Source organism: Bos indicus, chromosome X (assembly GCF_029378745.1).
Source record: "Bos indicus isolate NIAB-ARS_2022 breed Sahiwal x Tharparkar chromosome X, NIAB-ARS_B.indTharparkar_mat_pri_1.0, whole genome shotgun sequence".
NCBI lineage: Eukaryota > Metazoa > Chordata > Mammalia > Artiodactyla > Bovidae > Bos > Bos indicus.
Window position 1 is genome coordinate 138,056,855 of NC_091789.1, and position 14,049 is coordinate 138,070,903.

At 41.2% G+C, this 14,049-nt stretch overlaps 1 protein-coding gene across 3 annotated transcripts in view; it reads left to right on the forward strand.

The window, feature by feature from the left end:
- The window catches only part of PIR (pirin), a 98,112-nt gene that overhangs the window by 54,468 nt on the left and 29,595 nt on the right, over nt 1-14,049 (forward strand). For all 3 annotated transcript variants that reach the window (XM_070783596.1, XM_070783597.1, XM_070783595.1), the window contains one exon: nt 8,225-8,309. In XM_070783596.1, the coding sequence (XP_070639697.1) occupies nt 8,225-8,309 (85 nt within the window). The remainder of the gene's footprint in view (nt 1-8,224; nt 8,310-14,049) is intronic.

The following is a 14,049-nucleotide window of genomic DNA, read 5'->3' on the forward strand; positions in this document are numbered from 1 at the left end:
TCATCCCTCATCTTGCTAAGGAGCTAACCACTTCCTCCTCACCCAGGAATTATGAACAGTCCCCTGCCCTGGATGGGGATAAGTACTGACCCCTTCCCTAGGTCTCTGGCCCTTCAGCAGCCTTGTCAACTCTTCAGGTTCTCAGAACTATTGCTGAATAGTAGGGAACTTCCTCTCTCCTTGTTTCTGGGTAGATGGGAGGCCCTATTTGATACTTTGGAGCCTTTGAAGACTTTCTTCATTCAGATGGGTTGGTGTAGTAAGTTTGGGGGTTGATCAAGGAAGAGACATGTTCCTGAGAGGTTATTGTGAGGTATTAAGATGTGAATGAAGTTCTTAGTGCAGCATGAGTCTAGAATTCCTGACAATATGAGATGCTTTTCAGAACCAGGCAAGACCTACTCTTCCTGTGGTTTCTGGCACTTGGGTTTGAGTCATAATGTCTGGCAGCAATAGATATGATAGAGCAGCTGTCCACCTCCGTCACGTTGTAGATGAGGATGCAGTAACTTAACTGGGCAAAAGTCATACGGCTCCATGTGGAAGGAACCTAGACCCAAACTCAGGTCTGCCCCATTTTTTTTGCACAGTAGGTCTGCCTTTATCATACCCTTCAGCCATTATACATAAACTTGCCGAGTGTGTCTCTCTCCAGTTTGGGAATGCCTCAGCTCATTTTCATGGAGGAAAGCTTCAGAATGAGCCTCCATCTTCTATGTTCACCAGAAGGGTATCTTCAGACACTTGTCTTCAGACACTGCGATTATGTCAGAACATCTTGCAAGCGATTATGTGGGAGAAGCCCTGTGCCATAGTTAATTCCCCCTTAGACCTACAGTCAAAGCTTCATGTCCACAATGTGGTCTGTCTCCAGAGCTCTATGAGATCGTATGTTTGCCAGATAGTTTCCCATGTCGATGTACTTTCTCAGAAGAACTCTTAAAGCCTCTTAGTAAATACCAAGCGTAACTAATAGAGACTAAAAGCATTATAAAGCTCTGTCAGGGATATTCTAGCATTGATTAATAGATTTGCTGACTTAGCCTTGAAAAACATTACCCATGGATGGGAGATAAGCAATAGGAAGTTTCCCTGTTGGCATATTTAGGGGCCATTTGTGATTTTATTGTTCTGTAGCCTTTGTAGGATTATGGATGGATTATTCATCTAAGAGATGGGCATTTGTTCTTTCTCTGTTTTTTATTTTCCAAAAAATTTTAGAATGTCTGTAACCCAATTTTGTGCAAAGATGCTGACTCAAAGAGTGAAGAAATCAAAGACTGCTTTCACAATGAACATGTCTCTGATTAAATTTTGGGACCTTGAGTCCTGTCAGCATCTTTGTTTCCTTCCTCTTTAGCTCTTCTCTCCTCATGACCCCTCTCCCAAACACAAGGTAAGAAGGGGAGGGACTCGACTGTTCCTACTGATGAAAATGCTTCTTGAAAAAGGATGCTCTTGAGACTAGACTGTAGAATAACTTGGCTATATCTACAAAGGCTGCTCAGCTGGACAGCTTGATGGTCGAGATTTTCTGTAAACCTGTATTATTGATAAAAGTTAAAAATGTGGTTTGACCCTCTCTAACTATCACCCTATACAGAGTCATTGGCATTTTGCCCACGAGTTCCTTGTCTTCTCTTTGGGTAACACTTCATGTATATGTCAAAATGTAATTAAGGGTTTTAATGCTCCCCACAATACCTTTGGCACTAAGGATAGGAACTAGTCTCTCCCACTCCTTATCAGAATTCTTTAAAATAATGAAGAATTCTGAAATCAGAGTGCTTTGGATTGGAGACAGAAGACTTACCCTTTGGTTGAAGAGCATCAGCCAGTTCTCAACAACAAGAGTTGGAATTTGGCTTTAAAGAATGGGTGAATCTACTTTTCATTTCCTCAAAGCATGCTATCTCCTGATGAAAGAGGAAGGCATGGTTCTCCCACAGGGGCCGTGGATCTGGCAGTGAGTTTCTTGAGTTGTATGGAGGTGTAAGTGGTGGAGAGAACAGATCTGTGCTGGTGGGTTTCCTCCCTAGTGCAAAGCCCTGTGAGAGCAGGAGTGTCGTGACAGGAAGATGAGATGGGGAAGCCCCATGGGTGATGGGCTAGATGATGCCCAGAACTCCTGTGGAGTAGATCATCCTCTCTTAGTTGAAGCCTCTGAGCTAGTCCACCAATAAAGTTTTTTCCACTGAGGCTCTTTTTTTTGGTGACTGGCAGGAAGAGAACCTGCCTGAAACAGACCAAGTGTATGTGCAAACTTCGTGATAAAGAAGATGGTCATCTGTTGGGGAAAAGAGAAGAATAAGTCAGCGGGGACAACTGATTAAGCATTCATAGAAAGAAACCAGGTTGGCTTCTGATCTCACACCTCACAGGAAAATAAATGTGACATAGATCAAAGAATTAAATATTTAAAAAATTTTGAACTGGAAAGATAAAGGCAAACATTTCAAGTGACCTTTGCATGGGGAAAGACTTTCTGAGTTTAAAAGCATTGCAAGGAAAAGATTGGTAGAGCTGACCCATGTCAGAAATGCCATAAAAAAGCCAAAAACAAACTGGGTGACTTTTACAACTAACAGTATTAAGGGTAAATAGCCTTCATTTATTTTTTAAAAAACTGTCTCAGATAAATTGATAAGAGAAGCAACAAACTCCCTTGACCCCACACCCTGCAACTCTATTTTTTCAGGGATTTCCAGGTTTTTTTCCCTTTTCTTTTTATTTTCCAGCAATTAATCCTTCCCTTCTATTTTTGAAGAAGAATGTATTGGGGAAAAAATTTAAATGCGTAACAATAGGGAATTTGTTGGAATGAGTTAACTTTCTAACAATAGGAGATTAGATGAATGGGGGAAAAACCCAATATTTAGAGCACATAATGAGTTAGAAAACTGCCCTGTGGTATAGTGTAATTACAGAGACCAGGAAAACCAACAACTAGCAGTAGACAAGGGTGAAGTTGCTCAGTCGTGGCCGACTCTGCGATCCCATGGACCGTCGCCTACAATGGACATAGGCTCCTCCGTCCATGGAATTTTCTAGATGAGTACTGGAGTGGGTTGCCATTTCCTTCTCCAGAGGATCTTCCCAACCCAGGGATCGAACCCAGTTCTCCCACATTGCAGGCAGACACTTTATCGTCTGAGCCACCAGGGAAGCAGTAGACAAGTTTGGGGAAATTGCTATTCAGTCACATTACCGTGTTGACCGCCTCACTTTTGGCCACATTGCATTTGGCCATAAACTTGTAGATATATCAAGAGCCGTATTGAAATGTCTAGACCTTTAGACCCACAATTTCACTGAGAAAGGCCAAAAATAGAAATGTGGTCAAAAATTTACGTGCAAGGGTATCCATCAAAAGTTAGCCATGATGCCAAAAAAACAAATGCTGGACATTAGGGTGATGATCCAACATGAGAGTGAGGGTCCAGGAATAGGTATATACACTGCTTCTTTCTTTATAAAATACTGAAAATTTGCATGTGTTACCCTAGAGTAATTTGCCTAAGCAGCATCTAGTAAGATCGAGAATTCAAGTGCTTTTCCTAAAAAAAAAATCACTCCATCATCAAAGGTTTGAAAATAGTTCTCAAAAAGATGTGAAAACACTTATTGCAGCTCTGACATGTGACAAACTGCTGCCCCTTGGCTTTAGGGAAGGCCAGCATGGCAGTAGAATGAGTAGCATGCAGGGATAGATGGGAGGTAGTTATTTGTGGAAGGAGCAGCGGCAACATGAACGATATTTCTTCTTCTTTTCATCTCATCTTCATTTCATTTCATCTCATTTCATCTCACTTATACAGAGCAAGCAACATAGCAGGCACCTTTCTTTTCCTTGGGAAGACATACTAAGCCACATGGCTTCCATGTGGAAGTAATTTCATCTCCTAATTAAGATCACATTTATGAATAAAAGCGGAGGAAGGAAACCAGCTTAACACGGGTATCATACCGAAAGCCAGGGGAAGCGGGAGGTCTTTGAAGGCTGGAAAATGAAGGTAGTTGAGTTTCTGAAGGAAGTGGTTTTGTAGAGCGTGCTTTGTCTTGGTGGTTTTGTGGTCATTATTGGAGTGGTGTCTTAGGCTCGTTTAGGGTTTAATTCCGACGTATTTATAGAGAAAGAGAGACAAGGCTGGTCTGGATTTGGTAGCACCCCTGTTGTTAGTGGTTAGCCAGAATTTACCCTTAACATCTCATAAAGAGTTCTGTTACTTCACTTCTAGAAGCTTTGCCTTCATGATATTTGAACTGTAAGACTTTAAGCTATTGGGCTTTTAAAATACAGATGGAAGCCTTTAAAGATAAGTTTCCCAAATGCTTTAAAGACAATTAAATAATGAAAAGAAAGGCGAAAGAGGAACCGTGTGGGATTTTAGTACCTGTGCAGGCAGTGTTAATCAGGACCAAAAGAGAGCAAAAGGACGACGACAATAATTCTCTGATGGAATTTAGGTGCGTTAGTTTGGTTCATGCTGAAACAGATATATGGAGAAATGTTTTATTTTAGGTTGCCTTGAACCAGTTTATTTTAATCCTATGGAAATAGATAGATTGAGAGCAAAAAAAAAAAAAAAAAAGAATGATTTGTGTAACTAAATTTTCATTCTATTTTGAGGATCTATTAATAGTTTAATACTGCATTTGAAAATAAACAAAACAGAACACAAGAGTATACTGAATGGCAATATTTCTTTGTGGTTGCAAATCAGCAGTGTGTGTGATGGAAAAATTAAGTCCAGATGTGCTCAAAGTGTATTGGAGGCTGGTGTTACCATCCTTGAGTTAAATGAAGAGAAATTGTATTTGGTATTTCAACAGAGCTACCATTGAAGATCAAAATTTTAAAAGGCAAAACCTAGCTGCTTTTCAAAAACTCTGTGTGTGTGTGTGTATATTCATATATATATATATATATATATACACACACATATATGCATACACAGATTCATAGGAACAGCTTTCAAATTGAGTTTTATCTCAGTATGGATTAATTTAAATAGAATAGGGTACATACAGGTTTTGGGTAGTTGATTATTCAAGATGTGTTATGTTGAAACTGTCAATGATCTGATTTTCAGTACAGAGAGACTAGAATCAGAATCCTGTTTTAAGCTGTAGATGTTGTTAAAAAAAAGAAAAACCTTCAAAATGAATTTAAAACTTCCCTGTAGCCCTTTTCATACTGTGAGGTTGTAGGATATATTTGTGGCTTTTCTAATGGCTCTCATTGGTTGTTTTTTGTAAGTTTGTAAATTAACACATAAGTACAGAATTCTGTGTCTTATGTGTGCATACGCATATCTGTGTCCTTGCAGTATTAGAGAGAGAGGGGCTACTATTTGGAGAGGCAGTATGGATTAGGTTGAGAAGCTAGAGGCAGGAAGAAGAGAAGAGCTAACCAGGAGGGCAAAGTTGATGGCTGGGGTTCGGGGCAAGAACAGCACGAGTTAACCAGTGGCATCCACACAGTCCCCACAGCCTGAGTGGCTCTCCCTCGCCCCAGCCACCTTCTCACTTCTCTACAGCTCTAGTCTGAGAAATCAGAACAGAATTTAAAAAATTAAAAAGTGGGGGAAAAAACATTAACTTTCTGATTCAGAATTTCAGAACCAGAAATACATTTCAACATCAGTGAAGTCTCATCAGATTTTCAGATGGAGTGAACTAAGCCCAGAAGAAGATAAAGGCGTTGCTAGTCACCAGGAAAAGCAATACCAGCATCACAGCCTCATGGATGACTTCTATGCATACATTTTGGGAGACTTCTAGTAAAAGTTAAGCCAAGAGCCTCTTTGTGATTCGCGTCTTTGCTGTTGCCAGGGATACTGCCTTGGCCAGGAGGCAGAGATCAGAAAAGATGCTTGAACCAAACAGATTCTTTTTTCTGAAAGAGAGTAAAATATTGCCTTGGAAGAGGAGTCATCTGATACTAAGTGAAGTTTTCCCTTGATCTTTTTAGGAGTAATTTTAGAAGTTTTCATTAGGCAAAACCAGATCCTTTCCAGATGGTGCCTCACACACCTCATGATGCTAGAGGATCAGATCTGTGTCCCGCGGGTGCTGCCCTTGTTTCACGTGTGCTCCAAGCTCCTCAGATTGATTGGGAATCTTTGGCCTCAGGTCACCCTTGATGTCACAGGTCTTTCTTCTTTCATTTATGTTCCCACAGGGGAATTCGCCTTTCCAGTCTTTGAAGCTGTATGGATGCAGCTTGACCTCCTAAGCCACGTAAAAGCACCCACCAGACCACTTGAAGCCCAAAGCTTCAATTCATGGGACTTTTCAGGGAATAATCTTCTAGCATTATTTACAATTCTCTATTCCAAAACTTAATGACCAGACATATTTGGGCCATACCTAATCACCTGTCTTGAAGAGAGGCATTTTGCTACATGTTGGTAAAGATATTGATGAATATACTATGTATACTATAAATAAATTTATTATTATACATGAGATTTTTCATAATGAAACATCATTTGGTAAGTTTTATTGAACACCTACTATGTGACAGGCCCTGTGCATTGGCTCCAGGTGAAAAGGGCAGATACATGGCCATGTCCTCGTGCAGTTGACATAGTGCAAAATGATGCCCTTATTAAGGATGGTAAAGGGCTCCGGATTCTATCTTGTGGTCTATTTACACATCTGTGTTTCTATTGAGTGTAAGTATTTGTTAAAAAATACAGCACATACACAGAAAAGTACACAAATCATGTGTACGACTCAAGACGATTTTCACCGAGTGAACTCATCCATGAAACCAAGAGACCAAATACTGCCAGGCTCCAGAAGCCCCCTTTTAAACCTCATTCAGTTACTACCCATCCCAGGGTAACCACTTTTCTGATTTCTGATACCATAGACTAGTTTTCCCTTGTTTTGAACTTTATAGAAATGGAAGCATATGTTTTATATATTTATTTATTTGGCTGTGCCGTGTCTTAGTTGCTATATGTGGGATCTTTAGTTGCAGGATGTGGGCTCTCGTTCCCCAACCTGGGACCCAACCCGGGCTCCCTGCATGGGGAGCTGGAGTCTTAGCCACTGGACTGCAAGGGAAGTCCCCAGAAGCATATGTTATATGGTCTGTATCTGTTTTGTTTGTTCAGTACTGTGTTTGCAAGATCCATCTGAGTTGTTGCATGTAGTTGGGTTCATTCATTCTCCTTGCTGTGTCATAGTCTCTTGTATATTGCAATTTACGTATGTTTTCTCTCATTAAAGACATTGGGAATATTTCCAGCTTAGGCTATCACCGACATTGTCAGTATCAAGATTTGAGTACCTGTCTTTCAGTGAACATTTCTGTTGGGGATACACCTGTTGAGTTGGAATGCTGCGATTATACATCCATGTGTAGTACATACTGCCAAGCAGTTTTCTCAAGTGTTTATATCAAGTAATAGTCCTACCAGCAATGTATAAAAGTTCCATTTACTCCACATCCTTGCCAAATTTGGCATTATGTACTTTTTCATCTTTGTGTGTTTTTTAACTTAAAAAAAATAACAGAACCACTGGGACTTTGTGACAAACAATGAAACATCATAAAGTTTATGGCAACAGTGATAATCCCTTGGATTTGGGGCTGTGTCAGTGATTCAGAATGGCAGTATATTGAATTACACACTGCTGAACTGTTGATGGAATCAAAGCCACTGTTTGTAATGAGAAATCCTGCAAAGGTTGGCCTTTCTTACATTTTGAGTTGTGGCTTTTTTAGACCAGCAATGTTGGACCACCTTTTAATGCAAGAGAGCCAAATTAGAATAAATATTTACAGGCTGTGCTCTTTGAATTTCAAAATGGACATAGCTTTACTGAGACCTGGAAAAGAAACGTAACATTTGATATGCATTAGCCTACCTATATTCAGGAGAAGACAAGAAGTGAGAAGGTTGGAGAAGCTGTCGGCCATTGAACTATTAACATCAGATCATATTTGAGAAATGGCTGTAGGGAGACAGCTGTCATGCTAGAATAGCTTGTCAACAATATTGTCAAGTTAGGAGGGTGAACTTTTAGACTGAGACCCTCAGGAGGTGGGTATATTGGTAGCCCATCATACCCACTTTAATAGCATTTCCCAAGAAGGAGTTGTAAATATAATGGATCCAGGCCCTAGGCCCATGACAGTAGGGACCAGCTCAGGTAAAGATGAACCTTATTCTTGGAAAGATGCTGATGATTTCCTTTTTCTTTTTAGTCCAAGATTTACACTTACACACCAACCTTATATTTGGACTTTAAATTGGACCAAGGAGCGAAGCATGTGCAATCTATTCCTAAAGGTATGATGGATTCTGGGGTTTAGTTATCATTTCAGGGTGAAAAAACCATAAGGGCCACTTTCTCTGGAATGGGTTTGTTTCTGAACCTCAACACAAAGTTCTATGAACCTGTGTATGTTTAATTATGTTTAAATGAGCGAAGAGTGCTTGAGCTTTTCAAGTTAAGAAAATCAGGAGGAATTCATAGAATGTTAGGGCCAATCCACTGGGGCCACCCCTCATTTCGCTGGTGTGAACACTGAGGGCCAACAGATTCATTACTTGCTCAAGGCCATGTAAGGACTTGCTGGACATGGCAGGACGTTTACCCAGGTCTCTTGACTTCCCAGCCACTTTTGACTCAATTCCTGGAGGCAATCCAACCTGTGTTACTTATGAACAAGTGCATTCTTGATTGAGATACAGCTTTTGTTATGGAGGATTTACTTATAAGTCACCATTTAAATCCAAAGAACAATTAGAAAACTCCCAAGTATTTAAAGCCAGTTTTATTTTTTAAAGGGGCCACCCCTGAAGTCATTAGGGACAGTATTAACCTTGGACCCATTGTTCTCTTTTTTGTTTTTTTCCATTCTGGCTACTTTTAAGTTCAGAAAGGTTTTTTACATGAATGCAATTAAACATGTGCCTACCTTCATACTTACTTTTTATATCAGTAAGTGTGACAGCACATGTGCTTTAAGTTTTAATGCTGTGGGTTTTTTCTTTTATTTTTTGAGTTTGCTTCCCTCACAACCCTTTCCCCCTCCTCTCATCTACCCATAGCAGTATTATCTCTGTATCCTAGATTGGGAGTAGTTCAGAGATAATCCTTGAATACGATCTTGCAGTATTTTTCTCAACACTTACTTCTGTACACATATATGTACATGTACGTGTATACAATGGAGAAGGCAATGGCACCCCACTCCAGTACTCTTGCCTGGAAAATCCCATGGACGGAGGAGCCTGGAAGGCTGCAGTCTATGGGGTCGCTGAGAGTTGGACACGACTGAACGACTTCACTTTCACCTTTCACTTTCCTGCATTGGAGAAGGAAATGGCAACCCACTCCAGTGTTCTTGCCTGGAGAATCCCAGGGACCAGGGAGCCTGGTGGGCTTCCGTCTATGGGGTCGCACAGAGTCGGACATGACTGAAGCGACTTAGCAGCAGCAGCAGCAGCAAATGTATACAAGTATAGGGTTTTGTCCTTGTTTTACTGAAATGAAATCATAAATAAATTTTTGCATCTTGCTTTTGTGACCGAACCTCATGGAAATTCCTCAGGATCTGCTCCTTTGGCTTTGAACCCATTCTATGCCGTGGGTTGACTACAATGCATTTAGCTCTTCCCTCTTAGCAGGTGCTCCCCTTGTTTCTAGTGCTTGGCTACTGCACACTGATCTGCAGTGAACATCCTTGTAGCCATGTACTTCCTGAGGGGGGTTGTTTTGTTACAGTAGGTTTCCAGGGATGATCACAAGGCCTATGCATGTTTAATTTTAAAAGTCTGGCAGATTGCAACCCAGAAAGGCAGTCCTGTGTTCCAACAGCAGTATATGAGACAGCAGTTTCTCCATGACCCTACCAATACTTAATGTGTGTGAAAGTGAAGTGAAAGTGTTAGTTGCTCAGTCACGTCCGACTCTTTGTGACCCCATAGACTGTAGCCCACCAGGCTCCTCCGTCCAGGATTATCCAGGTAAGAATACTAGAGTGGGTTGCCATTTCCTCCTCTAGGGGATCTTCCAGACCCAGAAATCAAACCTGGGTCTTCTGCATTGCAAGTGTATTGTTTATCATCTGAGCCACCAAGGAAGCCCTCATGGTTCATGTTAATTTTGACTTTGTACTTCACCACTACTCTATATATTGCCTCATAAGAGAATATGTATCTGTCAGTTTACAAAGCCATATCTCTAGATTATTTTGTCATTATGGATTTTAAACAGAGTTGTTTCAAAGACGTTTTGGGACACATACAGGAACAAGTAGCTTAGAAATGCATGTTTATCATTGGGTCACTGTAAACTCACTTTAAACGAGTCTGTTACAAACCTAGTTAGGACGCAGACAAACGTGTCTTTTGCAGTACGTCACTTTCAGTTACAGTGTGTGCTCCACTTGCCCCCATATACACTCATCCATGCTTTCATTGTGTTAGCTGACAAATCTAAAGTTTGAGGCTTCCCTGTCCAACTCCAGGCAAACAATTTAGGTATTATAAAGCAGCACTTCTTATTTAATAGTTCTGGCTGCCTGTAACCCAACATAAAAGTGAGAGTGAAAGTCATTCATTTGTGTCCGACTCTTTGCGACCCCATGGACTATACAGTCCATGGAATTCTCCAGGCCAGAATGCTGGAGTGGGTAGCCTTTCCCTTCTCTAGGGGATCTTCCCAACCTTGAGATTGAACCCAGATCTCCTGCATTGCAGGCAAACTCTTTAATCCAACATATTGGTTAGTAAAATTATACTGTATAAATTTTAATATCAAATCATTCAACTCAGGGTCACCTTTTGTCTTTTTAAACCACCTTCCTGGATCAAATTCCATTATAAAATCCAAGGACTGTCTAAATTTATTTTATTTGAGAGCTGTGTTTCATCAAATATTCCTTGAAATTGTAGCCCATTGGCTACAATGGGTCTCATCATGTTTTGGGTCCTCATCATGTTTTGTTTATAATATTTTGATTGTTTTGTTGCTGCTGCTGCTAAGTCACTTCAGTCATGTCTGACTCTGTGCAACCCCACAGAAGGCAGCCCACCAGGCTCCCTCGTCCCTGGGATTTTCCAGGCAGGAGTACTGGAGTGGGTTGCCATTTCCTTCTCCAATGCATGAAAGTAAAAAGTGAAAGCGAAGTCGCTCAGTTGTATCCGACTCTGCGACCCCATGGACTGCAGCCTACCAGGCTCTTCCGTCCATGGGATTTTCCAGGCAAGAGTACTGGAGTGGGGTGCCATTGCCTTCTCCGGATTGTTTTGTTACTCATGCTAAAGGGATTTGACGTGGATGTCTGGGTTATGTTTGGCTTTTGTCATAAGCTTTGCAATCTCACTAATTTAATGTTGATTTTGTTGTACCGTTGCCAAACTAAAGGATAGAAATATAGGCATGTACTGCTGCCATCCCATTTCCAACACCAGGAAAATGCCTATGTCCTGAGGGACATCCAGTTAAGGGAGACTGGTAACATTTCTCATGAGTCAGATGAGGTTTTATCTGAATTCCTTCCCACAAATAGTATTGGAATCAATTTTTACCATCTCTTTACTTCCTTTGGGCAAGGCACGTTTCTGTAGAGTTGTGCTAATCTTGCAGAAAACAGATGTTTCACGCAATGATGATTTGGAAGGCAGTTGATATCAGGAATTGAGCTAGATGGTGCATCTCTTACAAAGAATCCAATTTGTCGAATCTCTGACAGTACCAGATTCTTCTTACATTAAGCACACATTTTTCATGTTAGTTCTTGGCTAAAATAAGAAGAAGTAGTTATCTTTTTTGTTTTTTTTTGCAGTGACTTTTACCATCTCTTGCAAAGCAGTGTGATTTCCCTTGCTATAAATGATATCCAGATAACACTGTTTGTTATCATTCATTGAGAAGTTCATAAGTCTATATTTCTAGGAAAATATCAGTCTTTTCCAAGAATCTTGTGCCTTCTGGTCCTCCTGTCTCCTTTGTCTTCTCACTGACTGCATCACAGTTGGGCCCTCAGTACCCACTCTGTTTATTTTTTCCATCTTTCTTCACAGTATCCCTGCTACTTGATGTTTAAAAGCATGATCTGCAATGTTAAAACTGGAGGATTGCTATGTTACAGGAAAACTTCATTTCGTAAGCTCTCTTTGCTTCCCTCAACTTTTAGCTTTTCTTTAGAGTATATGTGATTCTTCAGATTGGAAATGCAATGGGCTTCTTCCTTTGGTAGCGCTAGCTCTTAGCGGACCAGAGGGGGCTCTCTGATGGCTTTTGTCTCAACCCCTTAGATATTCTTTTGTGGAATCTTTGGAAATGAATTGGAAGGATTGGTCCTAATAGCTTAAGGACAAAAATCACTTTTTCTTCGCTGGCCAACCCTCCACCACCTCTTTTGCTATACTGGTGTGGTGACACTCAGAAGGGACATCTTGGTTGTTGTTCATCTCTTTATGAGTCACCATTTCTACTGCGGTCAGGACTATACGCAGGAATGTGCACAAGCACACATACGACGGATGCTTCCCCTAGTAGTCCTAGCTTGGGAAGCATCCTGGGAAACTACTCTGGCAAATCAAACAAAGGTCTTGGTGGTAAGGAACTAGAAAGCAATCTGGGATGCCATCAGGTCTACCCCTGGTGCATCTCCACCCCGCCTCAGTGGTAGAACCGGGAGGGATGAATAAGGCACCTATGTTGGTAAGGGACAGACTAAATCTGACCAAGGAAGGAAAGCTTCGGTGGAGAGTCTGTCTACACCCCCATCTAGAGCAGGGAAGGATGCTTCTGGTGGAAAAAAGCCACAGCTGTGGATGCTGCTTTTTTCTCTTTTACAGATTGGAGCTAGCAGTTCCAGAACCACTTCTTTAAAATGTATTTAAAAAATTGGAACAAGTTTGATTCCCAGAATTTAAAAAGACACGCCTGATCTTCTTCTGTGATACTGAATGGCCACAGTATCCTTTGGAAGATGGAGAATGCTGACCTGTTGAAGGATCTCAATTATTACTGTTTTACAACTAGACCAGGCTTCCCTCATAGCTCAGCTGGTGGAGAGTCTGCCTGCAATGCAGGAGACCCGGGTTTGATCCCTGGGTTGGGAAGATCCCCTGGAGAAGGAAATGGCAGCCCACTCCAGTATTCTTGCCTGGAGAATCCCATGGACAGAGGAACCTGTCAGGCTACAGTCTATGGGATCGCAAAGAGTCGGACACAACTGAGCAACTAAACACATATATACATAAGTCAACAAAATTTCTTAAGAGAACATACAGCTTATCCTATTATTCTGTAATAGCAGAATAATGGCTGCACAAAGATGTCCACATCCAAGTCTTGGAACCTTTGAATGTGTTACCTTACATGATACAGGGGGTGTTACAGCTGTGATTAAATTAAGGATCTTGAGATGGGGAGATTAGCCTAGGTAATCCAGGTGGGCTGATGTAATCATAAGGGTCTGTATAAATAAAAGAGGAAGATGGGAGTCAGAGTGAGAGAAAGATGTGACTATCGAAGCAGAAACAACAAAAACTGGTTAGAACCTACTAGGCCTAAGATGGTGGAAGACTTGACTTCCACTAGACCTTGAGCTTCATTACACGCTCATTGTAATACATCAGCGTGTGCTAACTGACACACCCACAGGTGCCATGACAGTTCAGAGGCTAAAAAGTGGGTGGTGGCCCAGTCCTGGAAATCCCTACCCTTTCCCCAAAATAGCTTGAATAATCCTCCCACTCATTAGTGTATGAAGTTACCCAGCCCATAAAAACTAACCATGCCTTACCCCAGGGCCTCTCTCACCTTCAGGAAGGACCCACAGTCTGTCAAGGAGTGTGTATCTCCCTGAATAAATCTGCTTTCACTGTGCTTCAGCTCCCCCTTGAATTCCTTCCTGCTGGAAGATCTGGGATGTGACCATTCTCTCACACCCTCTTCTCCTGCAAGAAAATCATATTCTCTGGGTATAGAAAATTGACTGGAAGCAACTAGTTAGGGGCTGTTTCTCTCACCTATATGATTTTATCTGCAAAAGAGAAGAAAGAAACG